Source organism: Lissotriton helveticus, chromosome 7 (genome assembly GCF_964261635.1).
Source record: "Lissotriton helveticus chromosome 7, aLisHel1.1, whole genome shotgun sequence".
Lineage (NCBI taxonomy): Eukaryota > Metazoa > Chordata > Amphibia > Caudata > Salamandridae > Lissotriton > Lissotriton helveticus.
This window is the reverse complement of record NC_136068.1, coordinates 1,545,305,367-1,545,324,103: the sequence shown is the minus strand read 5'-3', so window position 1 is coordinate 1,545,324,103 and position 18,737 is coordinate 1,545,305,367. Positions and strand designations below refer to the sequence as shown.

General features: G+C 46.6%; 1 protein-coding gene across 8 annotated transcripts in view; it reads left to right on the top strand.

Moving 5' to 3' along the window:
• The window catches only part of CNOT3 (CCR4-NOT transcription complex subunit 3), a 1,075,180-nt gene that overhangs the window by 1,026,633 nt on the left and 29,810 nt on the right, over positions 1-18,737 (top strand). For all 8 annotated transcript variants that reach the window (XM_078655004.1, XM_078655002.1, XM_078654999.1 and 5 more), the window contains one exon: positions 623-748. In XM_078655004.1, coding sequence (XP_078511130.1) covers positions 623-748 — 126 coding nt within the window. The remainder of the gene's footprint in view (positions 1-622; positions 749-18,737) is intronic.

Below are 18,737 nucleotides of genomic sequence, written 5' to 3'. Positions count from 1 at the left end.
AAGATCTGCAGCTCATATGCCTCAAACGGAAAATGCTACTTACCAGTATGCATCTGATCTTGGCATGTAGAGCTGCAGGTTCTTACACGCCCTCCCGCCTCCCCGGGGCCTGTATCTGTTCCAGTTCTATCTTAATTATATATACACGCATGGACATCCCTTCTTTATTTCTACAAACTCCATCATTTCCCTTCATGACGAAAACAATCTAAGGATGGAGCCGATGTCCATGCGCACTATCGTCCAAGGGAGGAGTCACCTATCTCGTGACTACAAAGACTTCTTCCAAGACGACAACAACATGCAATCAGCCGAGGACAACACCAGATGGCGATCTAATGCACAGTGTAAGAATCTGCAGCTCTACATGCCAAGAACAGATACATACTGGTAAGTAGCATTTTCCTTACTACTATTTAATGTGTGGCCCCTCTTGTATGTTGTGTTGGCCAGACTTCGATTGTATTTGTGAGTCACTGTGTAGTTTCAAACTAGCTGAAATGCTTTTATTGAGCTGTTTTCATGGACCTCCTTGTTTCGCCCTTATCTCGTTTTACCCAATTTGCACAGATTAGAATGTAGAGCACCAGCAAAAGCTGATTGTTTTTCTTCCCTACTTCAGGGTACGAAAGCACAGTATCTGGCAGCCAAAGCTCTGAAGAAGCAGTCCTGGAGGTTTCACACCAAATACATGATGTGGTTCCAGCGGCACGAAGAACCCAAAACGATAACTGATGAGTTTGAACAGGTGAGGCATACACCCTCACACAGTTTTCATACTGTTGTCTTGCTCTTCCTCATTCATAGTTTAAGAATCGTCTACATCAAAAGGCAATATTGGAACAAGCTTCTCAAACAAAGTAATCCCCGTTTCACCAGTGCTCCATTATGAATGTCTGTGTCCACATGGTTTCTTTCCTCCCACCCAAGTATCATTAAACTTTCAGTGCCTTTTTCCTAAGAATGTGCCTTTGCTCACTTTGTCACTGGATTAAAGCAAGCCTGGCTGATGAGGGGTGTTATCCGAAACCAGTCCAAGGAATACCTGTTTCCGTTCCAGGGTAGACCTAGCTCTTCGGCTCAGGCTGGACTGTTCCCATAAGGAACACGGTCAAGACTGATTTGTATATGGTTGGGTCTGAACTGGAATGGCGAAATGAGCAAAAGAACCAATGATGGATTTAACCCAGATCTAATAGTGACTGGTGGTGAGTGTCAGAAAAGTGTCAGCGCTCCGTCCATCTTATTGTGTATGCTTGTTCGCCCTAAGTTGGCAGGGTATGCCCAGACGTGGGTCCCTTGCTCACTATGCCACTGGATTCAAGCTAGCCTAGCTAATGAAGGTTATTTCCCCAAAACGGTCCCAGGATGATTGTTTCTGGTCCAGGGAGGACCTGATTGGCAGTTCAGGCTAAACTGTTGCCATGAGGAACAAGGCCAAGACTGATTTGCATATTGCTGGGTATGAACTGGGGTGGCAAAGCGAGCAAAAAACGATGATGGATTCAACCCAGATTGTCTGAAAAGTTTCAGCGCTCCGTCCATTATCCTATTGAGTTTGCCTTTTTTGTTGGTACCTTGTCAATTTACTTCACATACAGGGTATTTTTTTTCTCTTTTTTTTTTAATGCCCTAAAAAACATTCCCCCCTCTGCTCTTCATGCTGTCCTGTTGAGGCTGGCATTAAAAAGTACTCTTTGGACGGTGCACAAAGTAGGGTAATTTGAATATGCTGTTCCACCTAATGTCACTAGTCTCAGAGTTTGTCATAAAGCGCAAATAAGCACATGCAGCAATGATCCTCTTTGCACAACATGGTTCTCAAATGTTCGAGGTATATGAGCTGCAGATCTTACACTGTGCAGTAGATCGCCACCTGGTGTTGGGCTCGGATGATTGCAGGTTGTTGTCGTCTTGGAAGAAGTCTTTGTAGTCACGAGATAGGTGACTCCTCCCTTGGACGATAGTGCGCATGGGCATCTGCTCCATCCTTAGATTGTTTTTTTCCGCTACTGGGTTCGGATGAAACTTTTCCACTCCGGTTCGGAATCTACTTTTCAAGTATTTTGACGCGTAAAAACGTATTCAAACTTCACCAAACTGTTTTCGATAACGACAAACATCGTCTCGACTCCATCATCTCGGTTCCGGTCATCGACGCGGGCCGTTGGGCCTTTCCACGCCGTGAGGCCTACACCTCATGGAAAGGACGCCATTCAAAAGATGCCTCAACTGTGGAGCAAAGTTCCCACACAGTGACCATCACGAGGTGTGTAACCTGTGCTTATCGCCAGATCACGACTAATCCAGCTGCAGAGCCTGTGCGTCCTTTCGATCCAAGAAAACCATTCGAGATCGGAGGGCCCGTTGACACGACATGCAGAGATCGGCCCCGGAACCGGTGGATATCTTCGACGAATAAGTTCCACTCGTTCCCGAAGAAGATTCAGACGCTCTCCAAATCGTATCAGAGGCAGATGACTCAATACCATCGGGTCAGCGCGTGAGTACTACTGCTCCGGCCCCATACCCACCACCCAAATCAAAGGCAAAGGTCAACACTCCGCCTCCGGGGCCCATTCGCGACCGAAAACACACTTCAAATGCCCCGTCATCGAGCCCAGCTCCGAAGAAAATACTCAAGCCTTCCAGTAGCTCCTTACCGAGCAAGCCACATGTGCCGATCCCACCAGTCTCGGCTCCGAAACAGTCGACTTCTAAAGACAAAACTATGAAGCCAGCGTCTTGACGCCTCAAAGCCGACGAGACCAGCTTCCACTCCGAAGCCAATATCTTCGGTACCGAAACCTACAAGGCCTGATTCCGATGCGCTCAAGCCCTCAAAACAGCCTACGACTCCGAAAACAACACCTTCAGTGCCGAAATCTACGCCAAAGGACACAGTTACAACTCCTAAGGCTAAAGACAAGCAGCAACCACACCCGGAACCGAAGAAATCGGCACCGGCAAAGGTTCCGCAAGGAGAAGAACTTTTCCAACCTGATCCTCTACAGAAGGAGATCTACATTGACTCAAATATAGGTCATGTATCCACTACACCACACAGGAAAAGAAAATTAGACACAGCACCTGCAGTGCCTGACAAGAAGGACTCTGCCACCTCTCCTATGCACCCTTCTTCTCCTATACTTCCTTCTCCTTCATCTCCTGTTCCTCCTAACAATTCACCTCAGAATTCTCCTGAACACTCTCCTCATTCTTCAGAACACTCTCCTCCTCATTCTTCACCACATACACCTCAAAATGATGGTGAGTATAGCATAGGGGGAGGGGTAGACCCAGATGAGCCTTTTCCCTACCCTGTTGATGATCCAGATTGGGACTACCCAAACCCACAGGATGTGCCAGATATTCCTGGCCCACAGTCATATCCATCAAATCCTTCTCCCCCAGAAGACAATATTGGTTTTGGGCACTTACTGAATAGGGCTGCCATTTATCATGGGGTCACCATAAAATTCAGATGAGGCAGAGGAAGACTTTTTATTAGATACATTTGAACAATCACAATGGTCTGTTCAAATTCTTCCTATGATCAAAGGGGTCATCAAACATACTCCAGAGGTATTTAAAGATCCTGTACACGCTAGGATCCTAAACCCTAGAATTGTGAAAAAGTACAGGCCTGCTCCTGGTGATCCAGCCTCAAGTAAAGGATAGCTACCCTTAGATTCCCTAGTTGTCTCAAATGTTAGGAAAATAGCAAACTCACAAACATCAGGTGAAACACCACCCCTGATAAAGAATCTAAGGTGATAGATGCTTCAGGCAAAAGAATAGCTGCACAAGCTACTAATACATGGCGTATAGCTAACACGCAAGCCCTCCTTGCAAGATATGACAGGGATCATTATGATCAGTTAGAAAAATTAATGCAACATCAACCTGACCAATATAAGGCACAGGCAAACGACCTTATACAAGAAGGCAAGTTAATTTCTAACGCCTTAATCAAGTGTGCACTTGATGTAGCAGACACTGCATCTAGAGCTGTAAACACTAGTCTCCTACTTAGACATCATGCGTGGCTACGCATTTCAGGATTTAAGCAGGAAGTGCAAACTGCCATCTTAAATCGGCCATTCAACCAACATCAATTGTTTGGACCAGAGGTAGACACAGCACTTGAGAAAATGAAAAAAGATACAGGTACAGCCAAATCTATGGGAGCTTTTCAATCCACACAAGCTAGAGGCTCCTTTCATCGCTCCTTCTATAGAGGAGGCTCCAAACAAACTAGACCAGACGATACAGCTTCCTTCAAATCCAATACACCGGCATCGTCCAGTAAAGAATATTTTAAATGAGGCTATAGAGGCAACAACAGTAAAGGAAAAGGTCGAGGTAACACAATATTCTGATGGATACATCTGCCAGTAGATTCCTCACCTTGTGAATATCCTCCTGCGTCAGCAACATTCGGAAAATTCTTTTGCAGCACGCCGGCGTGGACAACGTCATAGGAGCACGGCATCGCGCACGACTCCAACTGACGACACTGACTCCTTATTAGGCTTACGTCTGCGTGATGACATCAGTTCCCTTTTTTCCGTGTCATCGACGCGAACGGTTTCGGGAATCTTCTGTTGCGATTCGTGGTAACTTTGGTACTGTTGGATTTCTACCGTATCTTTTTAGGTGTAGCTGTCTTTTCGAAAGATGTCGAAGAAGACAGGTTTTAAGCCTGTGATGCTTGCGGGAAGATGATGTCCATCACGGATCCGCATAGTGACTACATCTGGTGCCTTAGTTCGGATCACGACGCGCAGAGTTTTCGATCCTGTCTAAAGATGAACCCGAAGGCTCTCCGAGAACGTGAGGCCAAACTGCTTGTTGCCAAATTGAAAGGTAGGGAGGCCAGGAAGAGTTTGAGGTTGAAGTGGAGGTGCTCGAATTCAAGATCGAAATAGAGATAGAGGTCGAGGTCAGCTTCGAAGTCGACGTCGGGGCATGTTTCCAGGTCTTCGAAGAAGAAACATAAGAAGAGGAGACATAGTTCCAGGCATCATTCAGGGAAGGATTCGGGCTCAAAAGCTAAGTCATCTGGAAGAAGGCATCGAAGGGGCATGGTGACTCCCTCACCGAGTCGGGATCCTGAAGGTGAGGCCTTGCCTTGTGAATCTTCGGATCATTCACTGGCTTTGGAGTTGAATCCGTCTCCAGTTCCATCGCAATCTCCGGTGCGTGAGGAGGAAGAGGTTGCTGATCCTCAGGGCTCGACGACTCCGGGTGGCCAACCCGAGGACAAAGAGGAACAAGAGGTGTCGACTCCGGTGCAGTCGGAGGGTTCGTATCCTCCCTTTCCAGGTCCTGGACAGGACCCCTCGCATTTTTTTAAACGCCATGTATGGTATTTTTGCGAGAGCCATGTACTCCTCTGGAGCACCGGCTGGTCCCATGGATCCGTTGGCTTATAATTTGGGTGTGCCTCAAGCCTATGCTCCGGTGCCTTTCCTTCCATACTGACTGAAGTGCTTCATTCACCATCATCAGTGGTTGAACCCATTCTTCCCTTTACTGACACCCTAACGGATCCAATACTGGAAGTATGGAGTAGGCCTCTAACGGCTCCTGCAGTGTCTAAGACCGTGGCTAGGCATTACCGAGTGGCTCCTGGTGACCCTGACTTTGTCATTTCATCCCTTACCGGACAGTTTGGTGGTGCGAGCTGCCTGCTCTAAGAGATCTGTAGGCTCTTTTTCTCAAGTGCCTGGTGACAAGGAGTCAAAGAAGCTGAACCAGACTGCAAAAAAAGTATTTTCATCTGGCAGTATGGCCTTAAAATCAACAAATGCCACTTGTTTGCAAGGACGGTATATCCATGCTTTGATGGATTCAGTGAAGCAGTTGTCACCTAAGCTTCCTGAAGAAGACAGAAAAAATGTTAACGAGGTGATGTCTGACACGCAAGGTGCTGCTCAGCAGGTCATTCAAAGTGGTATGGACACAGCTGACTCAGTAGAAGAGTAGTGGGTTCTTTGATTGCCACTAGAAGAGCGGCTTGGCTAAAGACTTCGGAGTTATCGGCTGATGTTCAGGCTGCATTCATGGCTCAGGCCTTTTTGGGAAGAAGGCTGATGCTGCATTAGAACGGTTTAAGGACAGCAGGGCAACAGCAAAATCTTTGGGTTTGCAATCCAGAGGCTCTGTGACCAAAATATATAGGGGATTTGGAAGATCTTCTTTTCGACCCTATAGGCAGACACAGCAGCAGCAGCAAAATCCTTTGTATAGGTCCTACAAGGGCAGACAAAGAGCTCGTCCCCATGGACGTCAGGCCTCCTCCTCCTTCTCCTCCTCTTCCTCTTCTGCTACTCACCCCCCTCCAAAGCAGCCCTAGATCCGCCATTCCGGATCATGCGGGTCCTGTAGGGGGTCGGCTTACCTATTTTTCTACGGGATTGGGAATCTGTTACATCAGATCTGTCGGCTTTTCTCTGCCTGCCGGATCAGCTGTCTTTATTTAAATCTCCTGTGGTTCTAAGGTTTTTAAAGGGCCTTACAAATAAATGTCCTCCTACTCCCTTTATTGTGCCTCAATGGGACTTGAATCTTGTGCTTACATTTCTGATGGTTTGTCCTTTCGAACCTTTACACGAGTGTCCCATGAGACTTTTATCTTTTAAGATGGTCTTCCTGGTTGCAATTACTCGGCAAGGAGGGTAAATGAGCTTCAAGCTCTTAGTTCAAAGCCCCCGTTCTTGGCCATTCATGCTGAACGAATGGTACTCAGGACCAGGGCTGCTTTTCTGCCTAAGGTGGTAACTCCTTTCCATTTAGGACAGTCCATTACCCTTCCTACCTTCTATCCTCCGCTCACCCTTCCAAGGAGGAGGAGCGACTTCACCGTCTGGACCCCATGAGGGCGGTGAGCTTTTATCTTGATAGAACAAAAGAGTATCGAGTGGATGACCAGCTCTTTGTTGAATTTGCTGGCTGCAGAAAAGGAAGAGCTGTGCACAAGCGCACTCTCACAAGATGGATTATATTATGCATCAAGATCTGCTACGCCCTGGCTGGTAAGGAACCTCCAGAGGGTATAAGAGCTCACTATACTAGAGCAAAGTCTTCTACATCTGCTTTGTCTAGGGGTGTACCTGTAGAGGATATTTGTAGAGCGGCAACTTGGGCTTCCCTCCACACTTTCACGAAGCATTACTGCTTAGATACCGAAGTGAGGAGGGATGGCCACTTTGCGCGTTCTGTCCTCCAGGATCTTCTGGTATAGAAGAGTGGACACCCTCCTCTTGGAGTGGGGACTGCTGTGGGACTCTATTCACAAGGTGAGGAATCCACTGGCAGATGTGTCCATCAGAAGAACAAGTTACTTACCTTTGGTAACGCTTTTTCTGGTGGATACAGTATCTGCCTGTGGATTCCTCACATGCCCACCCGCCTCCCCGTTGTCTCCTCTATACCTAATATTATGCGATGTTAAATGTATGTATATATATATATATATATATATATTTGTTTTTATATATTGAGTTTTCATGCTTTATATTCACACTGTGTGTTATCTTGAATATTTTGTACTATGTACATTGTATATGTATATATCTATTGTCTTGGCTTTGTAGCCACCTATTTGTACCATTTTGTACTCATGTCATGTTGGGCTTAGTTGTCACCTATTTGTATTAATTGACCTATTGATTTATCTGTTAACCATGCTCCCCCATGTACTCCTCTCTGTAAAGCGCTCTGATATCTGCAAGGATCTTGTCCGCGCTATATAAAACTTTCAAAATAAATAAAAAATAAATATTGTCATTGGTCCGTCCGGGTGCCTCGAAGGCACGGAAAAAAGTGCGGAACTGATGTCATCACGCCGACGTAGGCCTAATAAGGAGTCAGTGACGTCATTCGTAGTTGCGCGCAATGCCGTGCTCCTATGACGTCGTCCACGCCGGTGTGCTGCAAAAGAATTTTCCGAACGTTGCTGACGCAGGGGGATATTCACAAGGTGAGAAATCTACAGGCAGATACTGTATCCACCAGAAAAAGCGTTACCGAAGGTAAGTAACTTGTTCATCAAACCTCTTCCACCACAAAACAGTGACTTCCCTCTGCTTCCCCAACAGCACTCCACTCCTGTGGGCAGCAGAATCAATCAAAGCATTTATATAGCGCACTACTCACCCGGGGGGGTCTCAAGGCGCAGCAGACTAACACAGTTCCTACCTGTCTGGAATTCCATCACAACAGATGGGTAGGTGGGTAAGACAAATTATCCAGTATGTCTAATTATCCAGTATGGTAAGACAAATTATCCAGTATGGCTACTGCCTCGAATTTACAGCTACCCCTCCACACATACCACCCAGGCAGCGTCCAATGTCTGCAGAACATCTTACGCTGCTCAAACAAGAAGTCCTATCACTTCTTCAAAAGAAGACAATAGAAATAGTTCCTTTACAACATCAAGGAACAGGGGTTTACTCGCTGTATTTTCTAATGCCCAAAAAGAACGGAACTCTAAGACCAATTCTCGACCTCAGGCCCCTCAATCACTTTATACACTCAGATCATTTTCATATGATCACTTTACAACAAGTTCTCCCATTGCTGCAACAAGGCGACTTCTTTACAACACTAGATCTAAAAGACGCCTACTTCCACATTCCTATACATCCTTCTCACAGGAAGTATCTAAGGTTTGTATAGGAAGGACAGCATTATCAATTCAAAGTCCTTCCATCCGGGGTAACAACTGCACCAAGAGTGTTCACAAAGTGCCTAGCAGTAGTAACAGCACCTCTCAGAAAACACCAGATACATGTCTTCCCTTATCTAGACGATTGGCTCATAAAAGCAAAGTCATTCAATCAGTGTGTCCAACACACACATCAGACAATTCAAACATTGCACGACTTAGAGTTCACAATCAACTACATCAAGTCGCACCAACAGCCCTCTCATGTGCATCAATATGTAGGGGCTACAATAAACACGAATACAGCTCTAGCGAATCCCAGTCCAGCAAGGATACAGAGCATTCAAGCCTTAGTCACAAAGTTCCAACATCAACACTCTGTCCCAGCCAGAGTGTTCATGAGACTAATAGGCATGATGGCATCTTGCATCTTCATTGTACCATATGCAAGACTGCAAATGCGTCCGTTACAGGAATGTCTAGCTCAACAGTAGAATCAGGCTCAAGGACAACTAAGAGACCTGGTGTTGGTAGACAGCCGCACACATCACTCTCTGCAGTGGTAGAACACCAAAAACTAGGCCAAGGACTGCAAGGTATGTCGCACTTTCTCTAGTAAGACTCTTCGAGATCGTGAGGGGCGCCTTTTGATATGGCTTCAGAAGCTAAAGGCCAGAAAGGAGGTTATCTCTAGTGACGGCGATGAGGAATCCTCCTCTACATCTAGGAGATCTCAAGAGAAGAAAATCTCCGAAGACTCATTCCTCAGGGGAACGTCCTGGGAAGGCCCTAAAAAAGACCACTCATGGGTCTTCTGGGCGTAGTCCTTCAAAATCTCCTCAACCAAAGGAAAAGGAGAGCAAAGGACACACTTCTGGTGAGAAATCGTCAAAGAAATCTACTGAGCCATCAAAGTCACCTCCTCAGGTGAGAGAGCCCTTCTGAAAGCCATGTTCTATGCCTCCTGAGAAGTCTAAAAAACCTACATCATCGATGGGATCGTCGACGAAGAAACCATCGTCGACGACGAAGATAGAGGTAAAGAAAATGTCAAGGTCACCATCATTGCCTATTGTGGTGTCGACGCTGATCACGTCGACGCCGGTCACATCGACGACGATGACAGCGACCATGTCGATGACTGGATCGTCGCCGAGAAAATTGACAACGGTTACTATGTCGTCGATGACTGAGAGCGCTCTACGCCTGGTGACAACGACATTGTCGACAGTAGTGTTGACGGCGATCTCGACGACGAGAGAAGCTCCGGAAAAACAGCTACTTGTCCATAAGAAGATTACGTCAGAGGTCACTTCCCCGAGCAAAATTACTCCTCTGGTTCCATCACATCTACTGTAGGAGGAGGAGTCAGAAGAGTAGGAGGATGACGGACCCTTTGGTTATGCTAGTAGTCCATCACAACTACTTGTGAAATGCTAGGAGGATGATTGCGAAGAGGGTTATGGAGAGTATCAGAACCCCTCGCAGCAACACTATCGACAAGGATACCAAGAGGAAATAGTTGCTATGCTATCCTCCAAGATGATGGATCTGCAGTTTATGCTGGCAGACTATAAAGAGATTTCCGCCTACAGTTGCCTCTCAGGAAATTCCCATTTCACACCCACGTTCCATCCCGGCTACTCCAGTCAGAAGCAGAGAGTCAGTACAGGAAATTACGCTTCAAGTTCAACATCACCAGGATCCGGTTACCACGGACGATGATGACCAGGAAGAGTGAGAAATAACGGATTCCAACAAGGAGTGGGATGACTACCTAATCCCATCTCCAGCATCGCCCACACCAGTACCTGCGGACTCCCCACCGGTGGATTCCATAATTTAATGGAAAGAGCCGCAAAGATATTTCAGCTTCCAATGGCTACGAATCAGACGGAATGCTTCCTCTATAATTTTAAAGAGCCATACCATAAGTCGTTTCGATCCATACCAATTGTCAACCATGTGTGGGAAGAAGGCTTGAAGGTGATGAAAACACCAGCGACAGTTACACCTGTGCTCGCTAGACTGGAAAAGAAATATAAGGCCCCTTCGGACGCACCAGAGTGTTTACTGGGCCATCTTAAACCGGATTCGGTAATTTCCCAGGCAGCGCAACAAAAATCTAAGAATCCTTCGGCACCTATATCTGCACCTCCAGACAGGGAAGGAAGACGTTTGGACTATGCGGGGAAAAGGTTTTCCTCTGTCGGCTCTCCTCGTTAGAGCAGCAAATGCCCTTGCCATTCTGGGCAGATAAGACAGGCACATGTGGTGTTATATGGCTCCATACATAGACCTCATTCCTGAGGACAACAGACTGGAAGCGAAAAAAGTTCTGCAGGAAGGAGAGCAGACTTCGGCTGAAGTCATCGATTGTGCAATGGACATTGTGACCACAGCCTTCCGCTCCTCGGGCGGTGCGGCGGTCCTACGACGCCAAGGTTGGTTAAGAGCTACTTCCTTTAGACCGGAGGTCCAAAATAATATTCTAGATCTCCCATTCGATGGGGAAGATTTGTTTGGAAGGCAAGTAGATGAGGCCCTTCAGGGTATCAAGAAGGATACAGATACGGCGAAGGCCCTGAGCACATTACAATATCGTAAGGTGCCCTTTCGAGGCGCCCGAGGAAGAGGACAACCATCTTATAGAGGCGGTTACCAACAGGGAAGATACCCCTCTTATTCACAGTCATCAACAATACCATCAACAGTATGGGCAGAGACAGTCAGGGAGCTATTCTAAGTCTGCTCCTAGAGGACGAGGGGGTCGTCAAGGAAAAGATAATAACAGTATCCAGCTTCGTATATTCCTTCCCCTCCACAAGTTCCCCTGGGTGGAAGAGTCACTTCTCATCTACGTCATTGGCAGTCAATAATTACGGACAAATGGGTCCTTAACATCATACAATTCGGACATACTCTAGAATTTCTTCAATTCCCCCCCTTGCACTCCACCTACAGGTCGAGAGATCAAACATTTATCTCAAACCCTCCAAGACATTCTACTGCTCTTAAACCCATGGAATCATATGACCACCCTAGACTTGCAAGATGCATGTTTTCATATCCCCATTCATCCTTCCCACAGGAAGTATCTTCGGTTTACCGTAGCCGGAGACCATTACCAGTTCAAAGTGCTGCCATTTGGCCTCAAGTCTGCCCCGAGAATTTTTACGAAATGTCTAGCGCCAGTGGCAGCCTTTCTCAGAAGACGAAAACACCAAGTATTTCCATACCTGGACGATTGGTTAATAAACGCACCATTGGAAGCTTCAGCTCAGACTTCAACTATGGCATGCATATAGTTGTTTGCAGAACTGGGGCTGACTTTGAATATAGAAAAATCATCCCTTCAACCTTCCAGAAAGATCACATTTGTAGGGGCAATTCTGGACACCTTAAAAAACAAAGCCTTTACTTCCACAGAGAGGCAACTGGGACTCATAACTCTAGCCAAGGAGTTCAAGAGAAAAAAATGTCTTTTAGTACGCAAATACAAATCGCTCCTAGGGAAGATGTCCTCGTGCATACCTCTCATTCCTCTTTGCCGACTAAAAATGTGTTCATTGCAGGAGGAGCTAGATCAACAATGGTACCAGGCAAAAGGATCCTTCAAGGACAAAGTGAAATTCACGCCAGCTATGCTGCAGACCGTAACATGGCGGACCCAAAGCAGAAACATCTGTGTGTCTTTACTTCCTTACCGAACCAGGTCCATTGGTAATTTCCACGGACACATCTCGGGAAGGATGGGGGGGCAGTCCTCCAAGATTTACAGGTCAGCGGTCGATGGAAATGGCAGAAACAACAACTTCACATCAACTTGTTGGAGCTAAGAACAGTAGGCTTGGCGCTGCTGGATTTCCTACCAAGAGTTCATCTCAACAAGCAGGGAGGCACAAGATCACTCTCCCTATCGCGGAAAGACCAAAAGATATGGGAATGGGCTATAGAACACGGAGTATCTCTAATGACGGTGCACCTTCCGGGAGATCAGAACATCACAGCGGACACTCTCAGCAGACAGAAATCGACCTGCCACGAGTGGGAACTCGCTAAGAGTCTTTGGCGAATGGGGATTACCGACAATGGATCCGTTTGCAACAGCCCAGAACAAGAAATGCTGGTATTTCGCAAGCTGGCATCACCAACGAGGATCGTGGGGGAATGAGTTTTCGATGGCATCTTCAGGCGTCTTTGCATATGCCTTTCCACCGATTCCTCTCCTGCCGCGGGTGCTCACAAAGATGAAGAAAGAACCATGCAAGATAATACTGATGGTCCTTTGGTGGCCCAGGCAACACTAGTTAACAGAGTTGCTCCTACTGCCGGAGAAGCATCCAATGCATCTACAGCCAATACCAGCACTCTTGACTATGGCCCAGGGACAGGTGCTTCATCCAGACCCGAAATCCCTGCGATTAGCGGCCTGGCTCCTAAATACCGTGAATTTCACCAATTAGAGATTTTGACAGACTGCAGGGATATGCATACAAATAGAACGTATCGGATGAAGTGGAAGAGATTCTGTTTATGGTGCAAAGAAAACAATCTCCATCTCCAATCTCCAACAATCTCTGAGTTCAGCGGCACATCAGATCATCTAATATATTCTGATGCTAGCAAAATCTGGTTTGGCCCATGCTTCTATTAAGGTGCATCTGGCGGCGATTTCTTGATACAGGAGAACTTCATCGGGTCCATCTCTATGGTCTGAAAGAATTATAAAACCATTCAAGAAGGGATTCTTTAGGGCCTTTTCCCCAATAAGGCCTCCACCACCGCTATGGCAATTGAACATTGTTCAATCCCAGTTGATGAAACAGCCCTTCGAGCCAATTCACAGGGCGGATCTTAAATTCTTATCCTGGAAAGTGACCCTTCTAATGGCTCTCACTTCAGCCAGGAGAGTGCGGAAAATACAAGCGCTCACAATTCAGGAACCTTTTCTACAGTTCAGAGAGTACAGGATTGTCCTCAGGACTAATTCCAAATTCATCCCAAAAGTACAAAGAGATTTTCATCTGAATGAGCCGTTGATCCTTAAAAGATGTTTCCCTCAGCCATCGACAGCTGCAGAAAGGACTCTCCATACTTTGTATGTTCAACGTTGTCTAAAGTTTTACTTACAAAGAACAAAACCTTACATGAAATCTACCCAATTATTCGTGGCTTTTAGTGCCCTCAGTAAGGGGTTCCTGTTGTCGAAACGGGGAATTCCCTGGTGGATTTCAAGTGCAATACAGTACTGTCATCAGGCGGCTGGGAAGCCGTTAAATGCACATGTTCGTGCACATTCCACGAGGGCAGTGTATACCTCTACTGCTTTATTTTCGGGCATACCTATCCAGGATATCTGCAGGGCTGCTACCTGGAAGAGTACGCATACTTTCACCAGACATTACTGCCTTGATGCACCTGCAGAGAAGGATGTGGCAGTGGGACAAGCACTACTGAAGAACCTTTTTCCAGTAACGGCGGGCCTTCTTTACCCTCCCTCCTTCATTGGTGGGTGATATAAGGACATTTTCTTATTGTCCGATGCTGTATTGTATGTGACTTTTTAATGCTTATCTATATATGTATATTTTAAGGGCTGACTACTTCTATTGTTAGACGATTTATGTGACCTAGTTCATAGTTTTGAGTGACATAACAAAATGTGCTATGATTTACTGCTCGCTATTCTGATTCAAGCAGGTGAGTCTATGAAAGCTCCAATACTGGAGTAAGAAAACAAGTTACTTACCTATAACTGTAGTTCTCCATTATTGGAGGCTTTAATAGATTCACATGCAACCCACCCTCCTCCCCTGAGAGGCTCACCTTGAATTTAGCACGAAACGTGTCTATGGCACAAGTGCGTGAAAATCTGAGGGGCAAAAGGTTCTCTCAGGAGTGTTCTAGAGGGTGAGGAGATCTGATTGGTCTAGAGACAAGTTTGGTCTCTTTTACATAACAAAGGTTATGGGTTGCAAAAGGTTAATGGGCCTAGGCCTCTTTTCAGTTTGCTATACAACTAAGCATTGCTTTTTTATATACCCGAGACTCCTGTCTCAATGACGGGGAATGATTCAGGCATGTGAAACTATGGAAGCTTCCAATACTGGAGAACTACAGTTAGAGGTAAGTAACTTGTTTTCTTTCGGGTGGTCAGTGTGTAATTTGTGTCTGTTATGGTGGTGTCGTATCTGTCGAGAGGTGTGGGTTGGGGTTGGATGTTTCTGTATATGGTTGCGATCTTGTTGTGGAAGTGGGCAAAGTTGCACAGCTCCTGCAAGGGTATGATGTTGTTTTAGCTGGCAGTGGGGGTGGAGACTTCCTTAACAAAAGTTCCTTGGTGGTGTCGGCGCTGATTTCAATGGGTGCGGCAAGGACTGTAGTCTTTGTTGCCCTTAGCAGGCAGTGGTAGAGGTTGAGGGAGGTCTTGAAGGTTGCTTTGTCGGAGGTGACACCTTTCCTACTTCTGAGAAAAATGTCAGGACACTTCCTATGTAAAAAGGGGTACTTAAACATGCGCCAGAAATATTCAAAGATCCAGCCAGAGCGCGTGTACTCAATCCCAGAATAGAGAAGAAATATAAGGCGGCCCCTTCCGACCCCGCCTATATCAAATCCCAATTGCCTTTAGACTCGCTAGTAGTGGCAAACGCCCGAAAAAGAGCCAACTCACAAACAACAGGAGATGCTCCCCCTCCTGACAAGGAGTCTAAAATCTTAGAAGCCTCAGGCAAAAGGGTGGCCTCACAAGCTGCAAATTCATGGAGGATTGCAAACACACAGGCTTTATTAGCACGCTATGATCGAGCGCATTACAATGAACTTGAAGGTTTGCTGCAACATTTACCCGAACCTTTTAAAGCTAAAGCTAACGACCTCATTCAGGAAGGCAAATTTATAACTAATGCTTCCATTAAATGTGCGCTTGATGCAGCTGATACAGCAGCAAGATCAATTAATACTAGTGTATTACTACGCAGGCATGCGTGGTTACGCATCTCTGGTTTTAAGAACGAGGTGCAATCCACAATCCTCAACCAACCAGTTAACCAAGGTTTCCTGCTTGGTCCAACAGTAGACTCAATCTTAGACAAAAAGAAAAAAGATACTGAAACTGCTAAGTCTATGGGCGCACTTCAGTTTCAACAACACAGAGGTTCCTTTCGTCGCTCCTCCTACAGAGGCTCCGCAAGAGGCAACACATCACAGGCTTCCTCTACATTCAAAAGTAACACCCAGAGTACCTTTAATAAAGGCTCCAACAGAGGAGGTTATAGGGGAAACAATAACAAGGGCAGGGGACGTGGCGGCAATAACACCTGAGCCTCCACTGCCACCAAACAGTGACTTTATCACACTCCCTCCGGACCACCCGACACCGGTCGGAGGCAGAATAAAACAATTCCTACCAGTCTGGAATGCCATTACCACAGACAGGTGGGTGAGACAAATTATCCAGTATGGTTACTGCCTGGAACTCACTTCTACTCCACCCAACATACCAACCAAACATCGTCCTATGTCCAAAGAACACATCACACTGTTTCAACAAGAGGTCGCATCCATGCTAGAAAAGGGAGCCATAGAGCCAGTCCCTTTTCAACATCAAGGAACAGGAGTATACTCTCTATACTTCCTAATTCCCAAGAAAGATGGGTCCCTCAGACCCATACTAGACCTCAGACCGCTAAATCAATACATACACTCGGAGCATTTCCATATGATTACTCTACAGCAAGTACTCCCGTTACTCCAGCAAAACGACTTCCTTGCTACATTAGACCTCAAAGACGCATACTTTCACATACTTATACATCCAACTCACAGAAAATACCTCGGGTTCACAATAGAAGGGCAACATTATCAATTCAAAGTTCTCCCCTTTGGGGTAACTATGGCCCCAAGAGTTTTCACAAAATGCCTAGCGGTTGTAGCAGCACACCTCAGAAGGCAACACATCCACGTGTTTCCATACCTCGACGATTTGCTTATAAAGGCCAACTCGTACGTGCAGTGTGCAAGCCATGTGTCTCAAACACTGCAGCTGTTGCGCAGTCTGGGGTTTGCCATAAATTACCCAAAATCACATCTACAGCCCTCCCACATACAGCAATATCTGGGAGCCACAATAGATACCTCTGTAGTAAAAGCATATCCAAATCCAGACAGGATAGCCAATATGCAGACTCTCATTCAAAAGTTTCAGCCACTACACGCCTTACCAGCTCGAGTGTTCATGCAGCTCATAGGCATGATGGCCTCCTGCATATTCATTGTCCCTCATACCCGACTTCAGATGCGTCCACTGCAAGAATGCCTAGCAAGGCAGTGGAACCAAGCTCAAGGCCAATTAAAAGACCTAGTGTTGGTGGACAGTCGCGCTTCCAACTCTCTGCAGTGGTGGAACCCACAAAACCTTTCTAAGGGGCGACTGTTCCAAGAGCCGGTTCCAAAAGTAGTACTAACAGCGGACGCATCACTGACGGGTTGGGGAGCCCACCTACTTCAATTCACAGTTGAAGGGCTCTGGACAATCAAACAAAAAACACTGCACATTGACCACTTAGAGTTCAACAAGACTGTGTTGATCCGGACAGACAATATGACTGCCATGTATTACATACAGAAGCAGGGAGGGACACGCTCTCCACAGTTATCTCACCTAGCACAGAGCATATGGAGGTGGGCAATTCCAAAGAACATCTTTCTCCTAGCCGAACACCTGCCGGGGAAAGACAATCAAGTAGCAGATCTGTTAAGCAGGCACAGCCAACAGCTACATGAATGGGAGATTCACCATCAGGTTCTCAAATCATTCTTTCAACAATGGGGGCATCCAGAGATAGACCTGTTTGCCACAAACGAAAACTCAAAATGCCAGTACTTTGCCGCCAGGTTCCCACATCCATTGTCACAGGGCAATGTGATATGGATGAACTGGTCAGGCAGATTTGCGTAAGCTTTTCCACCAGCCCCACTGATTCCGCTGGTAGCACGCAAACTACGGCGGCAGTCACTCACAATGATCCTGGTTGCTCCCACATGGGCAAGACAACCATGGTACACAACGTTTCTAGAACTGTGGAAAAGTCAGCCCATAACGCACCTGATGCCCAGGCTGCTGGCGCAGGACGCCTCTTAGTTCCCATATTGAACAATTACAAAACAAAAAGAGACGAGCGCTGGAAACAGGAAAACAAGAATAGAGTTTTATTTCTCATGAGGAGAGCCTGTCGTTTCGGACACCCGCATGATGTCTACAGGGTGTGCTCTCTCCTCTCTACCCACACCACACCACACACACCATCTAATTTCTCTGAGGCTTCGTCTTTTATACACATGTTTATGATGCACAAACATTCCTTATTACAATAAAGACGCTTTGAAGTAGAAAAAGGCATGCTTGGAATCCCAGCTTCAGGCCTATTCCCATACCAGTCGCTCAAATGTCATCCTCCCCTCCTGAATGTAACAAGAGATTGTGATCTCTCAGCCGGACATTCCTACCGGACACGAGGGCAGGAGGGGATGATCAGGTCAAAGGTTGGGCAGGCGATAAGATCGTGCACTTCGGCTGGTGTATCACGGTTTTGTTATGCTGGGCAGGGAAAAGGGGGATGTACATCCACGAGGCTTGGTCTTAGGACTTGTTAGGACTTGGGACCGGGTCGAGAGGCCAAGTGCAGCCGGGGGGGGGGGGGTTGTCAGCTGAGGGGAAGGGTGTTCTTGGGAGGAAATGGGGGGTGTGGGTCAAGCAGGAGTGTTACTTCTAGAGCAGGGTCACGCAGAGGGTGAGGGTCTTGTGGCCGATGCATGAGCAGTGCGCGCGGGGAGGGGTGCCGGGGGTTTAACAAACGGGCAGAGAGGCCATGGTGCCTAAAATGGCTGTCGTGTACGTGTGTGCATGGGTCTATGCTGGCGGGCTAACACAGTCAGTGTTTAGCGATATCCATTCTGCTTACAACAAGGGGTACAGTGAACACAAATGAACGCCGCTTATGTACATATACATTGCCATTTTCAACAGAACTTTCCGTAGTTCCCCACCAAAGACTGC